Below are 14,645 nucleotides of genomic sequence, written 5' to 3'. Positions count from 1 at the left end.
TCTTTAAGGCATCTGTCAAAGTCTCTCCAGCTGCCAGAGACAGATGACCGCAAGAGAGCCCTGCTCTCCCCCTAGCCCCCAAGGTCTTCCCTACAACAATGCAGCCAACATTCTACCAACCCCACATTGTTCTACAGTGCTACAGCAAGCATGGCTGGTTCTCCCTACTCACCATGGAGGGTAGATGTGGATGACATCCTGTGGCCTGCTCTTCAGGTGAGCTGCTGTCTCTCTCGCAAAGAGGACTTTGAGTATTGGTTCTCCTGCATTGATGACAACATCCTCAGACAAAAGCATAGCAGGAGACTGTTCCAGCTGCTGGCAGATGGCAACTTGTATTGTACACTCCTCAAACATTTCTAAGATCTTCACAATTAAGACACCAGATTTATCTAGAAAGTAAATTAAAAAGAAAAATAAAAATGCGAAGTCTGGATAAGGTAAAAAATTCTGGCACTCTGAAGATGTGTATCCCTCTGCTCTCTGCAGATCTGTCTGATTGCAAAAAATCCACATATGAGTAGAATACATTGCCCCACCAAAAGACTTACGTTAAAGTTTTCTGGTCATTTTTCTTTTCTTTATAGATACTATTAACTGTGCAGACAAAAGCCTACCTGCACTTCTTCCAAACACCAATGAACTCACAAACTCCTTACAAGAAGCCCTCTCCCACCATGTTTGAACTTTTTGATCTTGCAACTCATTCACTTTGTTCAGTCTTTTTTTATTAGATACTGCATAAAATAAATTTCTTTTAAAACAGAATAATCACACTGTGTTAAAAGTGAAGCTGTGTTTGCCCTCCTTGAACTTTCTCAAAGCAACAGTTGTCAGGGACCAAGTTAGAAGAGTACCTGTTAGGTACAGAGCATCTAAAAGCTGATGACTCACATTTAGAGACGAATGTGGAGAAAGAAGGAGTAAGATAGATGCACTGCCTAAAATTAGTTATTGCAAAAATGATCATCCATTTTATCAGTAGGCAATCAGGATGCAGAAGGCTCTCCTGTTTTAAAGCAACATGAACAGATACCAGCACCCCCACAGTTCAATTCTAAGCACTTTTGTCAATGCTGAACAAGAAACAACTTTGCACTGAAATGAAATTACTCCTAGCTCCCTTTGTAGTCTGCACAAGGCAACAGCTACTCAGACAGACCTGGGTCTGTACTGTAACATTATGTAAGATTTCTTCTCTTTCTCACCTAGCTCTGCTCAGATTTGCACTCTGGTCACTGAGGGGAGAATTTTTATTATCTACCTGCCAAATGCTACAAGCAGTTAGTGGGAAAAGACAGGGTGCCAGAGGACAGGGGCAACAGAGCCCCAATTCTATCCATTTTGATTCACAAGTTGTGTTGGGAAGAACAGCATCCCAAGAAAAACAGCTGATATAAATTATTGTCTTCCCACAGCAAAGAAGAAGCAGGGAGGAACTGTGAACGTGATACTGGAACTTAATGGCAGAGCTGTACTAGTTATTTGTTTGTTTATTTTAAGGCCCATTTCACAACTGTGAATGCCTTTCCCTTGGAAAATAAATCAAAATATTTTAGTTTTAGTTTATGAGAAACTTAAAAAAAAAATTAACCCAACCCTCAAGAAGCCCAAACCAAAGAAATTGGGCCCTAAATCCTTTCAGATTTATTAAAGTTAAAATCTACAAAATCAGAAAATATTTTGTCACTGTTTTGTACTCCCCAGTCTTTATTACATTTTATACTGAAACTGAAATAAAGTAATTTTGAAATATAAAACTGACATGTTCTCAAAACCCCTTTTATGTGAACCCAATTTTCATCACATGCACATGCTTCTGCAAGGCATCCTGCTTCCCATGAACCAGTATTTTCCAGCAGGATAAAGGGTTCCACCAGAAAGTTCCCCATGTGATGTACACAAGCCATTTCTGTCCAAGCCATTACAGCTCGTCCTCCTTTTCCAGATCTGAGAAGCAGGAGTAGGAGAACCAATCCTTTCTGCCAAATCCTTTGAGACTGGCTGATGAAAAGAGATGGTTACCACTGCTATTACTCCTTGCCCCTGTCACTTTCTCAGGGAAAGCTGTAACATTACAGTGCCACTCCAAATACTCACTGCACTCTGTTAAGGTCTGCTTACGTGCAAACTTCTGCTAAGTGTGAGCATGGACTAGTTTTCTATGCCTAAAGGCAAAGACTTAGAATATTCACACTTGAATTCTGTTTTGCCTGACTAGCTACAGTTGTAGTCCTCTGTCAACCCCAAGTCATCTGGCACGCATGAACAAATTCTCCCAACCACAAAAATTCTCAGCCTTCAAAGTAACTGAGCATTTACCTCACCCCTCTAGACATACTGCACATTTGCATTTTCAACCACTTTAAAAACCAAGTCAGAAAAAAATCAACTTCAATTTTGAAACACACCAACAGTTTATTAAAAAAAAAAAAGTACTAAGCTCACGAGAGAGACTGTTCATCACTTCCAAACTACGCATTTCTTACGTACAGAATTTTATGACAATTCTTAATGGTCAGCAGAGTATGTTACTCAGCTGATAAAGCAGGTTGAAGACAATGAATGAAAACCTAATAACATTTTTCTTTTAAATATCTCTGACTATAAAACAGTTAAAAATACTAGGTAAATCAAGAACTGTAACCAAATGAAAGCTTCTAAAAGATATTGGTGCTAAACACCCTACCAGGGTACTAGAGTGTCTTGCAAGGCAGCCTTAAAGTTGGTGGAAACACTGGGAGCTGATACTAAATGAAGCCAAATGCTCCTACATTAAAAGCAGCACAATTTCAACAACTAGCGAAGTCTCACACTTGGCACACATGCACATTCTACAGAACCACAATCTATTTGTTTATTTAGATGCACAGAGATAGTTTAATTTAATTACTCAGAAATTATTATTACTGCTGATGATAGAATGCTCTCTCGAACAACATGGCAAAGCACTTTGGATTCCTGGCACGTGATGAAACACCGAAGTTCAGAATGTAGCTTCATTTTTAATTCATTTGGCTCTTGTATTATGTCAATCAAAAATAAATCAAACATACGTGGCTGCACGTTGAAGGGAGAATTTGTGGGTGAGGAGATGGGCTGGATCACTGCAACTTCTACAGTTTCCAAAGAAGTTTACTTGTTTGTTCATCCATGTGAAAAGCTTACTTCAAGGTTTTGCAATGTTCTCTTTCACCCTTGGATAACTCACAGAGGTTCTCGGTTGCTTGCTGAAGTCCTCATTCACTTAATTTCACTTGCAAAACAGAATTACAGCCCAAGAAATTCAAACCTGCAGATGTGCAGGTTTCATGGCAATACCTAGTAATCTTAAACAAGGAAGAATACCTTACAGTAATATGTATTAAACAAGGTGCAAGCAATAACTGTGCTGCAATCCTGCCCATTCCTACACTGCATATTCCTTCATTTCCCATTCTGCTGTCTAGAGCTCTCATGTATTTCTTTCTTCAGCATTAGTTTTTAACAAAATCAATGAGCTAATGCAGCTAATTGCAAAGCCACCAAAGCACACAAGCAGATACTAGGGAGAGGAAGGAACAAGTGATGGAGAGAGGTGGGGCAGGAAGGGACTGAGGGAGGATGGTTCTTTTTGGTGACAGCCCAGCCAGGCTGGATTATGACAGTTTCAAACACTATCCAGTTACTTCCTTTCCCCTACGGTGCCCAGGCTGGACTGTCCTCGAGAAGCTCCTTCAGCACATAGGAAGGACAGGCAAGATGAAGTCAGTGAACTGAGCTACTGGCTGTTCAAGGTGAGCGGTCCACAGGCACATTTGATACAATAAGAGTATATATGTTCTACAGCTCTTGGCCAGACTCTCTGTCATCTTTTTTGAGCCTCAGCGTCCACAACAGATAGATACCACACTATGGTAATGAAAACATGGGTCAGAGCATACCTAGTGTTATCTTTCAACCACCGACTCCAGGCATAACGCTATATAATGGAGGGACCCTGAGAAAAAGAGAAGGAATAAGAACTGCAGGCACCTATGGAATGCTTGTTTAAAAAAACTTCAGTTTACTTACTTGAACATTTCTTCTCCCATTGAAACACAAGTCCACATGCACACTCACTGAGAGTGAGCATACAGCTGCCTGGATGTATTTAGAAGTCTTCCGCTCAAGCAGCAGTTTGAGGCCTGCTTAACAAAGCTCTTCTTTGGTGCCAGATGCCTCTGCAACAGCGCAATGCTTGAGGAAGATAAAGATGGAAACCTAGATAGCTGCCTGATCAGTGTCAGACATAGGTGCATTTCTCAGCAAAGCCCTGGGCGCTCTGAGCTCCTGATGACAGAGGGCTGCTGCAGCTTGGTGGTCCTGGAACGCAGCCTGGCATGGGCAGCTGCCCATTCCAGCACCTCTCCATAGCCTTCACACAGAGTTAGCTGGAAAGTCAGAGAAAACATCCACTGACACAGGCTCAAGGATCATTTGAAAGATCTGGCTCCATGAGTATAAACAGAGAGCTTATTCATCTCAGGGGCATGAAGTATAAGTTCAGTCAGCCCCTGATACACAAGGCTCGAGGTGCCACAAAGAGAGATAGAAAGGCACTGATAAATCTGGTTGAGCGTGAATTTTGAAGAGGTATTGGGGATGTACAACGTGCCTCCTCTAAAGAGCACCATTTAAAAGGAGGGGAAATCAGCCAGGAGGGCCTGTAATGCTCCCTCACTTTTAACAGAATTTTCCATAAGAAAAACCTTCACAAAGACATGCAGCAACATGCTGGCTACCAGTGATTCAAAATGTTGGTCACAGAAGGGTCAGAGTACAAGAAAAATCAGGTACCAGTGATGAGCTGGGTTAGTTTCCACCCGTAAAGGTCACATCAGCCCTTTGCAGAAAGGCTGTGGTAAATGCCACCCACTGGAAGGCAAGAGACAGAAATCATAGCTAGATGGACCGTGATCAAACAAATTAATTGCTCCAGACCTCACAAGTGGTCTACAATGAGTGAAACCAGCAGCAGAGACTGACTGGTGGGAGGAACAAGCCATTTAAGCACGGAAGTATCTCTGGTGAAGCCTCTCTATGATTGACAAGAACCTCCCTCACCTCCCTGCCAAGAAACAGAAAGCTCTGACAAAAGCCATCCAGCAGCCCTGCCATGAGGGGGCTGGACAGGCAGATTCAGCACCACCCCACCAGCATACACTGGAGCCACATCTTCAGGCTCCTCAGAGACAGATGAAGAAATCTTGATCCAAACCTAGGCAAATGGGACATCAACCTCTCATTGCTACTGTTAGCAGAACCTTTGAAATCACAGGGAAAGGTCTTTTTGGCAACAGCAGTAACGGAATAAACCTGGTGAAGACCTTGGACATGATTTCCAAAAAAGCCTGATGCTTCACAACTGTGCGATCAAAACAGGTCTATATTGTATACATAGTTCAGAAAAACAACCAGTAACTACTTGGTAGGAGAAAAAAAAAATTATTTAGAACTACTAAGAACACAGACACTAGTTCTGGTTCAGAAAGTCCCCAAGTCAGAGATCTTTGGGAGATTGTCGGGAGAATACTTTGGGGAAATATCATAAAGTGTTAGCCCTGTTATAATTTTTCCTAGGCATTTTGGTAGCTCTTGTCACTGCCAGAAACAGGAACATAAGCTAGAGGAACTTTTGGTATGATCACCTACCAGATCTGCTCTTACGTCCATAGTTAATTATTTAATTCCAGGTGACCTCTGGGATGTCAGTCTCTCACTCCAATTTGCAACCCAGACATGAAGTAGCTCAATCAATCCACAAAGATATTTCAAGTGCATGGGAGATGAACAAACACACTCCACGCTGAATGCATCATTTTCCCTGGTTAGTTCTTTTCATTTCTGTTCATTATTTCAGTACATAGGGTGATGCTGCCCTTCAGTCATACACCATGTCATATACCACGTTTTGACACTGTACTTTGCAGATGTTCTGCATTACTGTGAATTCCAGGACGGTTGGGACAAAAAAGAAAGAAAAAGAAAAAAAAAGGTCCCCATTCCTTTAGAGATCATGGACCCTGAGATCTTGAGCCTTTTGAAAACTTCAGCATGACTCTACAGTCTCTGGCAGAGTGAAGGCCTTAATCTTCAGATCTAACAAAGCGGCTTCACAGCAGATGCATATATTTAAGCCACACCAACACCGAATGTACGTAGTCACAGATGATGCACTGGCCATGCCATGGGGAGCCTAGGAGGGAGGCTAAGAAGAAAGCCAGTCTGCTTTGACTCTTAACTACCAAAAAGTAGTTTGGAGAGAAGAAAAGGAAAAATATCAAGGAGCACAATTAACAAAAAAAAAAAAAGTTCAGACATTCTGGCTTCAGTGCCTGAAATACAACTCTAAAGTTTGTTTTAGTAACTCTGTAACTACCAATAAGGAAGACAAATGAAGAGAAAAATATAGAAATTATAATCTCTTGGGTACTGCATATTTCATGTTTCTCTTGCTACACAGTGACAGGAAGCTGAACACACTGCAGGGAGAGGATCCATGGGACTTGATATACGGAAATCCATCAAATGTTGACATCAGTAAGACTACATGCAGTTTCACCTCACTCAAGTGACTTTTACTAAAATGTTACTGTTCAAGTGTTCCAAAAGAGCACCTGTAGCCTTGAACAGAAAGCTCTCAAAGGGAACAACTCTCTTTAGAGTCAGCTGATAGGACTCCAGCAGCAGAGCAGTGCCTATGAGACCTGCAGGGTGAGGAAAAGTGCTTCAGGACAAGGAACTGGAGTATGCGACACCTCCCAGGTCCTGAAGAGGAAGCTAGGGCAGACGGTAATTTACCATGTTCTGCATGATTTGAATGTGTTAGCTGGGATAGCCAGTGCACCTCCGTGCAGATCAGACCAGCATAAGTAACAACAGTAACACCACCGCCACCACATCAACAAGAGCAAACCAAAGGCAGGCTGACACTATGACAGTGGGTACTCCTGAATTCTTCAATTTTCTATTCTTTCATGAGAATTTAAAAATCTTGCAATGTTGAAGGAACACATCTCACCCACAGGGCTGAAGGACATGATATGTCCATCTGAATGTAACAATCATACATGACACAAGGTAGAAATAAATTTTCATAAAGGCCACAGTACCAATGCAGAAAACAGTGAACTACAAGCACACAGAACAGATCTTACAAACACAGAAGAAAACTGGAGTTTAGTAAAATGCCAAGCAGTGTACAGCTCTGCTCCACTGAGCATTCTGGGAAAAAAAAAAAAAAATCTACTCATATGCAAGCATGAAGAAGAGCAGAGTGGAAATTATTATTACTGTGGTAGTAAAAAGTCTCTAGTAATAGAGAATACACACATCTACCAGTAAATATACATGTGGACTATCATGCAAAGCAAGAATGACAAAATAACAGAGAAACTCCTCAGCCACAAGACTTACCCCATAAGTCACATGGATGAAAGAAACCAAACAAGCAGTGCAAGAGGCAAAAGGAAGAATACTTCAATACCTTCCTTTTATATCAATAAAAAAAAAATGATACTCATGCAAGTAAATCTTTCTGAAAAAACAAGACAAACTCATAAGAAAACCCAAGGGACTGGGAGGAAGATGAGACTGCTTGAAGTCACGTTAATCTTTGCAGAACTGCTAACAAATATTTGTTTTGTGCAAAGGCAGTCAGGACAACCTGTATTTGTTCTTACCAGCTAAACAGTCACAATGCACAATTCTTGATCTTAATGATATCTGAATGATACGGGAGAAGGACAGATGCTTTTAAGAAAAACAAATTACTGTTACTTTTGCTCAAAGAGCTATCAAACAAATCATATATATGAACTGCAGTTTAGACGCAAATTTGTACTGTACCTGACATAATTAGTTGACATTTCTAAAGAACATGGATGAAAAGTTAAATTATACTTTTACTTAACTGGCAAATTCTTTACAAATATGAACTACAAGAAATACAGGTGTTACACTCCAGTCAAATTTCTACTAATCCTAGCTAAAAGCTTTTATAAAATAACATTTCCCACTGAAAGTACAAAGAATCTTGAGCAATTGACGTTGGGAATAGTACTTACTGCACTAAGAATGAAAGTCAATTTCTGCATTTGGTTCTGATGGATGGATCAGATACACATTATGGAAGTACGAAGTAAACAAAGAAAACCCCACTTTACACCTTGTTTAATAAAGCAAACTAGCAACACACTTCCAAGTTAGTCTCCATCAGTTATTTTTTTCAAAGGCATTATTTCATCCTAACATCATTTAACTTTTAATTGTCTAATGTGGATTCCAAAACTGCAGTTGCTAGACACCCTCCTGGGACAGCACTTACTATCTACAGTAGAAGAATAGCAAAGCCTACATTTTCTGGTTCAGGCCACAAAGTTTTACTTCCTTCTCAAGTATAAAAGGTATAAAATGTCAAATTACAGGCATAAATCAAAAGAAGAACATGCTTTTGCTTGGCATCCCATTATTGTTCTTCCTTCTCCCTCATGTAAAAGATTGCAGGTGCAGGCATAACAAACTCGGGAAGCAGGTAGATACCAAGCAGACCCTTGCAATCCAAAGTCAACGTTGAAAACCAGGTGAAGATTCCAGTGTTTTCACAACCTGTACAAAACCATCTGGTTGCTATTCTGATCTATACATGTTGTTATTCTTCTTGGGCTGGTAACTTCTGAAGCCATTCAAAAAGATTTTTCTCAAAAACACACGAAGTCTTGCAGGCATGATGGCTTCTTGCCACATCTATATTCATTTTTAAAAGGTTGCTGAATTTGTGCTTTAAACATTATAAATTCTTTGTAAGAACATATGTAAACTACTTAAATTGACTGTGCATGCCATTATTGATTCTCATAAGAAAACAAAAACAATACGAAGAATTCTTGTTTGAAAGAGACAAGTTTACATTTGATTTTTTCCTTCCCAATGCTGTAACAATTTCAGACAGTTGGCTAGCAAAAAAAGCAAAAGTAAAAACAAAACCAAAAAAACACCAAACATAAATCTGGCCACTTGCCATGTCTCTAATTTATAGTATTAACACTTAAGTAATAAAACAAACTATCAAGAACTAAGAAAATAAGCAACAACTAGCAAAGCTCAGACTTTCATGTTTTTAGAAGAATTTTGCATGGTGAAAGGAAACCCTGTTAAGTACTACCCTTGTTTTCTTCATTCACAGAGAGAAACTTTTGTGCAGGTCTCATGGCATTCAAGCTGCTCAAATCCTTTCTTCCCATCACCTTAACTAGTCACTGAACTGGAAGGAGGGAGCGATTCTTTATGTCCTCTTCTGCAAGCCTTTCAGCCTTCCTGAAAATGTGGTGTTACATGTGAAACTCTGTCCTCATCTCCAGGGCTTCACCCTCCTCCCCTCATGTGTGTGTTCCACTTGCCTCAGCAAACTGAGGAATTACTGCCCCTTGAAGGTCACTTCCCTCTGACAGGAAGGAGCAGTTTGGAAGGAAACATCAATGGTTCGGGTTTATTATCAGTTTATTACTCCAACTCAATTGTAATCCAATCCCAAATCTTAATCTCAGGCCAACAAATACCAAATATCTTGTATCAGATTACAAATGCTAAAGAATAACATGCTTCTGCATTTCAGGTAAAGAACTGCTTTCATGATAACTGCAAGGAAAAGAAAAACAACAGAAAATAAAATGTATAGAAAGTAAAACTTCAGCAGTTACAGAAGGAATCTACATGAATTTGCTTCAAATATTTTTAGCATCCTCTCCTATAGACAGGAAAGTTGTCTGAATGTAACTCAGAAAAGCACTATCTTTTCTTCTGCATCGTGCAATCCCCATATAACCAGCAGATGTTGACAGGAAAAAGGTTTGGTTTTCTGTTGTGTTTTTTTTTTTTTCTCTCTCTCTCAACTGTCCACATCTCCTCTTTGCCCAAACAGGAAACTTCATGGGGAAGTTGCAGCACTGCGTACACGAAAAAGCTTGCAAGCGGTCTAAAAGCCCTTGCACATAGTACTCTCAAACCATCAGCCTGACTGAGCAGAGACTTGCTGTTGCGGGGACTGCACACCTCTCAGCCTCCCTTTTACATCTTGTGAATTAAAAAAACCCCTGGATTTGTGGCAATGAGCCTGGCATCTGTCTCCATTAGAACTAAACCACAGCAAGCATCCAACCAACACTGTGTAGCATGGGCAAGCTTTGGTCTTCTCTCCTTTCAGGCCTCTGTCTGATATAGTTAGCTTGATTACAGAAGCGGAAATACCAATCACCTTGCAAAAACGCACATCCTTAGTGAGTGCCTATCCCAACACAGGGACCAAACACAATTTTGACCCAAAATTGTCAAAATGGAGAAAGCACAAAGATATCTTCTACCCTGCGGAGTGAGTCAGCCAAAAGTGAGACCCCCCACGCACTGTATAAAAACCAGAAAGTGCGTGCTGAAAGGAGGCGCTCTTTTCTGGAGCAGTGATTCATCCCAGTGACCCAGAGGCAGCCAAACCACAATGGTTACTTACAGAAAGGGGTCAGGGGAGCAAACAGAAAGGAATTTTTAAAAAATAAAGCCAAAACAAGGGTTTTTTGGATAACATGGACGTTGATACAACATAAAAGTAAACAACTGCAAAGCGAAGGCATAAAATTCTGCAACATGAAATGCCTAACGGGGGGGACAGCCCACACTTCTGGACATGTTTTTCCTTAAATCGCAAATAGAAGGAGGACTTCAAACTGATCTCATTTGAAATTGCTCCCCTTTGCCTTAGCAATGAACTTCTGGTCTGCATGTCTATGGGATGTCCAAAATGACATGACAGCTCTCCCAGCAAGTTACTTCAATCCTCCGCATTAATCTTCAGGCTCCTTTGATAACTCATTTGAGTTTGTCATTTGAGAAGTTCTTTCTTCTACTGCTGCTGCCGCAGTCAGAAACAGTCCTGGAAACAATGTGGTTTAGAAATATTACTGGGCAAAACAGAGGGGAAACAAAATCCAAGAAGAATCTCAGATTAGTGAGACACCCTTAGTATGAACCTAAAAAGATGAAAGCTGAAAGTGGTATGCATTTGCTGTGCTGACACTTCACATTTCCACACTAGAAACAATTACGAGGTTATCTAGTTACATTACTAAAATTTCAGCCATTCTGACTAACATTTTCCAAACCAAACACCAATTTTATTTTGGTGACATGAAACAGTATGGCCATTCTAAGAACAAAAGTATCAAAAATAAATTTTGCCCTAAATGAAAAAATATCCTCCAAATATTATCACAGCTATTTTAATGATTATTTTATCATCCTCATCCTTTGGAATAAGGATTGGGAATTGGAAATTAAATTCAGGCTGTGAAGTTGAAGTGTATTCCTAAATTATGGCATGTTCAGCATCTTTCAGAAATTTTAGCAAATGCTCACAGGGTAGGTGAAACAGTAGTTTGTCCTAAAGACTTCTAACTTGCCCAAGTTCTTGTAGATTTTCACCGTGATGACAAAAGGCATATCCCAGAAATGGCTCATCTTCTGCCAAAACTAAATTGTCTTGAAGACACTCATCAGAATTTTTTATATGTACTTCAGAATAGAGCAAGGTATTTTCCCATCGCCTTTTTCTCATAAAATGCTAAAGAATTCTGACTCATTTTCTGAAAGAAAGAAGCATCATCAAAGAAAGGAATTCAGCCAGAGGCAGATGTTTAGCACGGAATATTTCAGCCTAAGAGTTAAAGTCTAACAAAATGGTGACCATGCAAACACAAGGTTTTTGTAATGACACATGTGAAGCTAGGACAAAAAGAATATTAGCGTATTAGCAATGTTGCAGATCCATTACTATAGATAACACTAAAAAATTTTCATTTTATTAAAAAGACAGACCTATTCAATATCCATTTCTGTTCCATATTTCAGAAGAAACAAGAGGATGTCCTTGTAACCCATAAGAATGACAAAGTAACCTCCTATCCATTAGTAACTCAGGTGGAGGATCAACAACATGCAGAAGGCTTGAGTGGTTTTAAGTCAGCATGCCTGTATAATTTTCAACACAGCAGTTCTGAAAAGAGTTGGCTGAAGACATTTCTGGTTCCCTGATGTTACTTTCTGGTCAGTCTTCAAATACTGGGGAAATTCCAGAAGTCTGAAAGGATGATGATATTTTGCTAGTATTCAGAAAGGGCAAACAAAGTGACCTACAATAACTGGAGACCAGCTAGCTTGACATCAGATCTAGGCAAAGTGACTGGAAAAATAAGTAAGGAATTAAGGTCAGAAATATAATGTGCCATTCCACATGGATGGCATATTGAACACATAGCATGCAAGTGGCCACGGGATGTAAGCCCTCTAAAGCTCCAGTGAGAAACTGTGAGACTAGCTTTAGCCAACAGTTTGGGTGTAACTTAAAATCATACAACCTTCTTATGGAAAAACAACCATTTTCACTATCAGTAGTGTACCCTTTAAGTGGAATGCAAAAAAAAGTATTTCAGATAACTAACTTTGTGAATTACAGTTAGAGCTTTTTATCAGTGGAGAAAAACTAAGTAAGAGCAGTTCCAGCAGGATTTGAAAGTAAACACTCATGCTATTAAATGGTTTCATCAATGACATAAAAATTAGTTAAAAAAATAATATAAGAAACTGTGTGGATACCACAAATTCAAGCAAATTTGCGACTAAAAGAGGACAGGCTTGACATACACAATGATCTGAACTGCATGGTTAGCTGGGCATACTCAAATGAAGCAGACCTGGATACAGCACAAATACTTCCCTGTGTTTAGGTAGAAGAAACACAAATGGTAGCTGGAGAGGGGGAAACTGGATCTCAGAAAACAACAGCTACAGAAGTTATGAAATCATATTGGACAATCAATTCAACATGAAGTCCCAGCATCATGCTGTGACCAAAGCCAAACCAGATTCAAACACTTATTACAGGCCTTGAACATACAGGAGGCTCAGTAGTGAACTGGACCTGGCCAATGGTTTTAATGAGACTAAAACTAGAAGAATGCATACAGAGTAGCTGTCCTTGTCCTTAAGACCATGTTGAAAAGTTTGAGAGGGTGCAGTAAAAAGCCATGCAAATCACTTGAAGACTGGTAAAAATGCTTTAGAGAGCCTTAAAGAGCTCAGTGTGTTTAGTTTATGAAAATTGTGATGCAGCATGATTTTGCTATGCAAGTGCCAGAGAGGGAAAACACCACATACTGAAGAGCTCTTTAATCTAATGGAGAAAAGCTTTACAAGAAACAAAAGAGGGGAACTGAAGCCAGACAAACTCAGATTTGGAAGAAAACCCACTTTTAGAAATTTGGGAGTGGAATTAAGGACAAACTCTCAAGGCAAGTGATAGATTCCCTCATGGGCATGTTTTCAAATTAAGACCAGAGAACTTTCTGAAAAATAAATGGAAGTTAATATGTGCTCAGAAACAAGTAGTCAGCTTAGTACAGAATAAATACTTGAAATTTTGTAGCCTACAGTCACACACACACAAGTTGATAAAAAAACCTAACCATTTCTTTACACTTAAACTCTATGAATCCTTTATCTCTCAAGAAATACTACTGAAAGGTGGTGCTATCAGTCACTTCTAATTTGTGTAACTCCCACTGTTTCTTTTTAAGTGAAGTGCCCACTGTAGTTATGCTTCACACTCATTTCATGGTTGTGTTCTATATGTCCATATTTGCTGTCTTTCACAATTTCAGCACTTACCCATGAATACGGCGGACTTCAAACCAAAGAAAAATGAACAAGGAAAGAGTAAAAGGTGGTTAAAAAGAAACAACAAGAACCAAAAACCCATCTGCACACCCATAAATTAAACCTTGAATTGTCCTACAACCTGCTGGAAACACCATTCCCCAGGTGATGCTGGAAATCAAGTTGTGAAGAGTCTAGATGGAGACTATTTAAAACAAGTTCTTTACCCCTTACATTTAAACACTTTGATGACCGAGAAGTTATAAACCATTATATTTAGCTGAAACGCAATATTAGCTCAGCAGACAATCAAGAGAGCATTAAAACCAAGTCAGGCAAAAAACCACAAAGAACATACACTTCAGTTGTACCCCTATGTGGGCCATATATACACACATGTAAGTGTATACTTTCACACAGTAGTACACATATAATGCTTCTTACCTGATGCAGTTTTAGCATCTGAAATACACTGATGCCTCCAAAAGCTAATGGCAGATCTTTCTCTGTTCTGCAGTCGATATAACCTCTCAGCTAGCCCGCCCCTGCAGAGAATAAAGGAATGCTCAATTTTGCCAGGAATTAGTATTCAGTTTTGCCAAGTGACAAGCCATAGGACAGATGGAATCTGTATGCTTTGACCCTTAGAGACAGAAACATACAGTAAAATTACATTTTGCAGATTAGTTATCCTAATTTTGATTTTCCAATGGGTATACTCCCAATAAAACATACACTTAGGGTCAATACACACAATAAAACATTTTCACTATCTGGATGTCCAAAACCTTCACGTTTTCAGTCCTGTCTCCAACACAAGGATTTTAACGAAAAGTTCCCAACTTTTCTTTGCACTTATGCATGTATCCTGACAGACACTACAGACAATTGCGAATTCAAAACAAACCACTGTAACCACCAGTTAT

The 14,645-nt window shown here is 39.6% G+C and overlaps 1 protein-coding gene across 2 annotated transcripts in view; it reads right to left on the bottom strand.

The window, feature by feature from the left end:
• SPIDR (scaffold protein involved in DNA repair) overlaps window positions 1-14,645 on the bottom strand; it is a 201,163-nt gene that overhangs the window by 126,621 nt on the left and 59,897 nt on the right. For both annotated transcript variants that reach the window (XM_052786958.1, XM_052786957.1), the window contains exons 7-8: window positions 14,164-14,264; window positions 173-392 (exon numbers count right to left, since the gene is read on the bottom strand). In XM_052786958.1, coding sequence (XP_052642918.1) covers window positions 173-392; window positions 14,164-14,264 — 321 coding nt within the window. The remainder of the gene's footprint in view (window positions 1-172; window positions 393-14,163; window positions 14,265-14,645) is intronic.

The sequence above is a fragment of the Harpia harpyja genome, chromosome 5 (assembly GCF_026419915.1).
Source record: "Harpia harpyja isolate bHarHar1 chromosome 5, bHarHar1 primary haplotype, whole genome shotgun sequence".
Classification (NCBI taxonomy): Eukaryota; Metazoa; Chordata; class Aves; order Accipitriformes; family Accipitridae; genus Harpia; species Harpia harpyja.
This window is presented reverse-complemented; position numbering and strand designations above follow the sequence as displayed.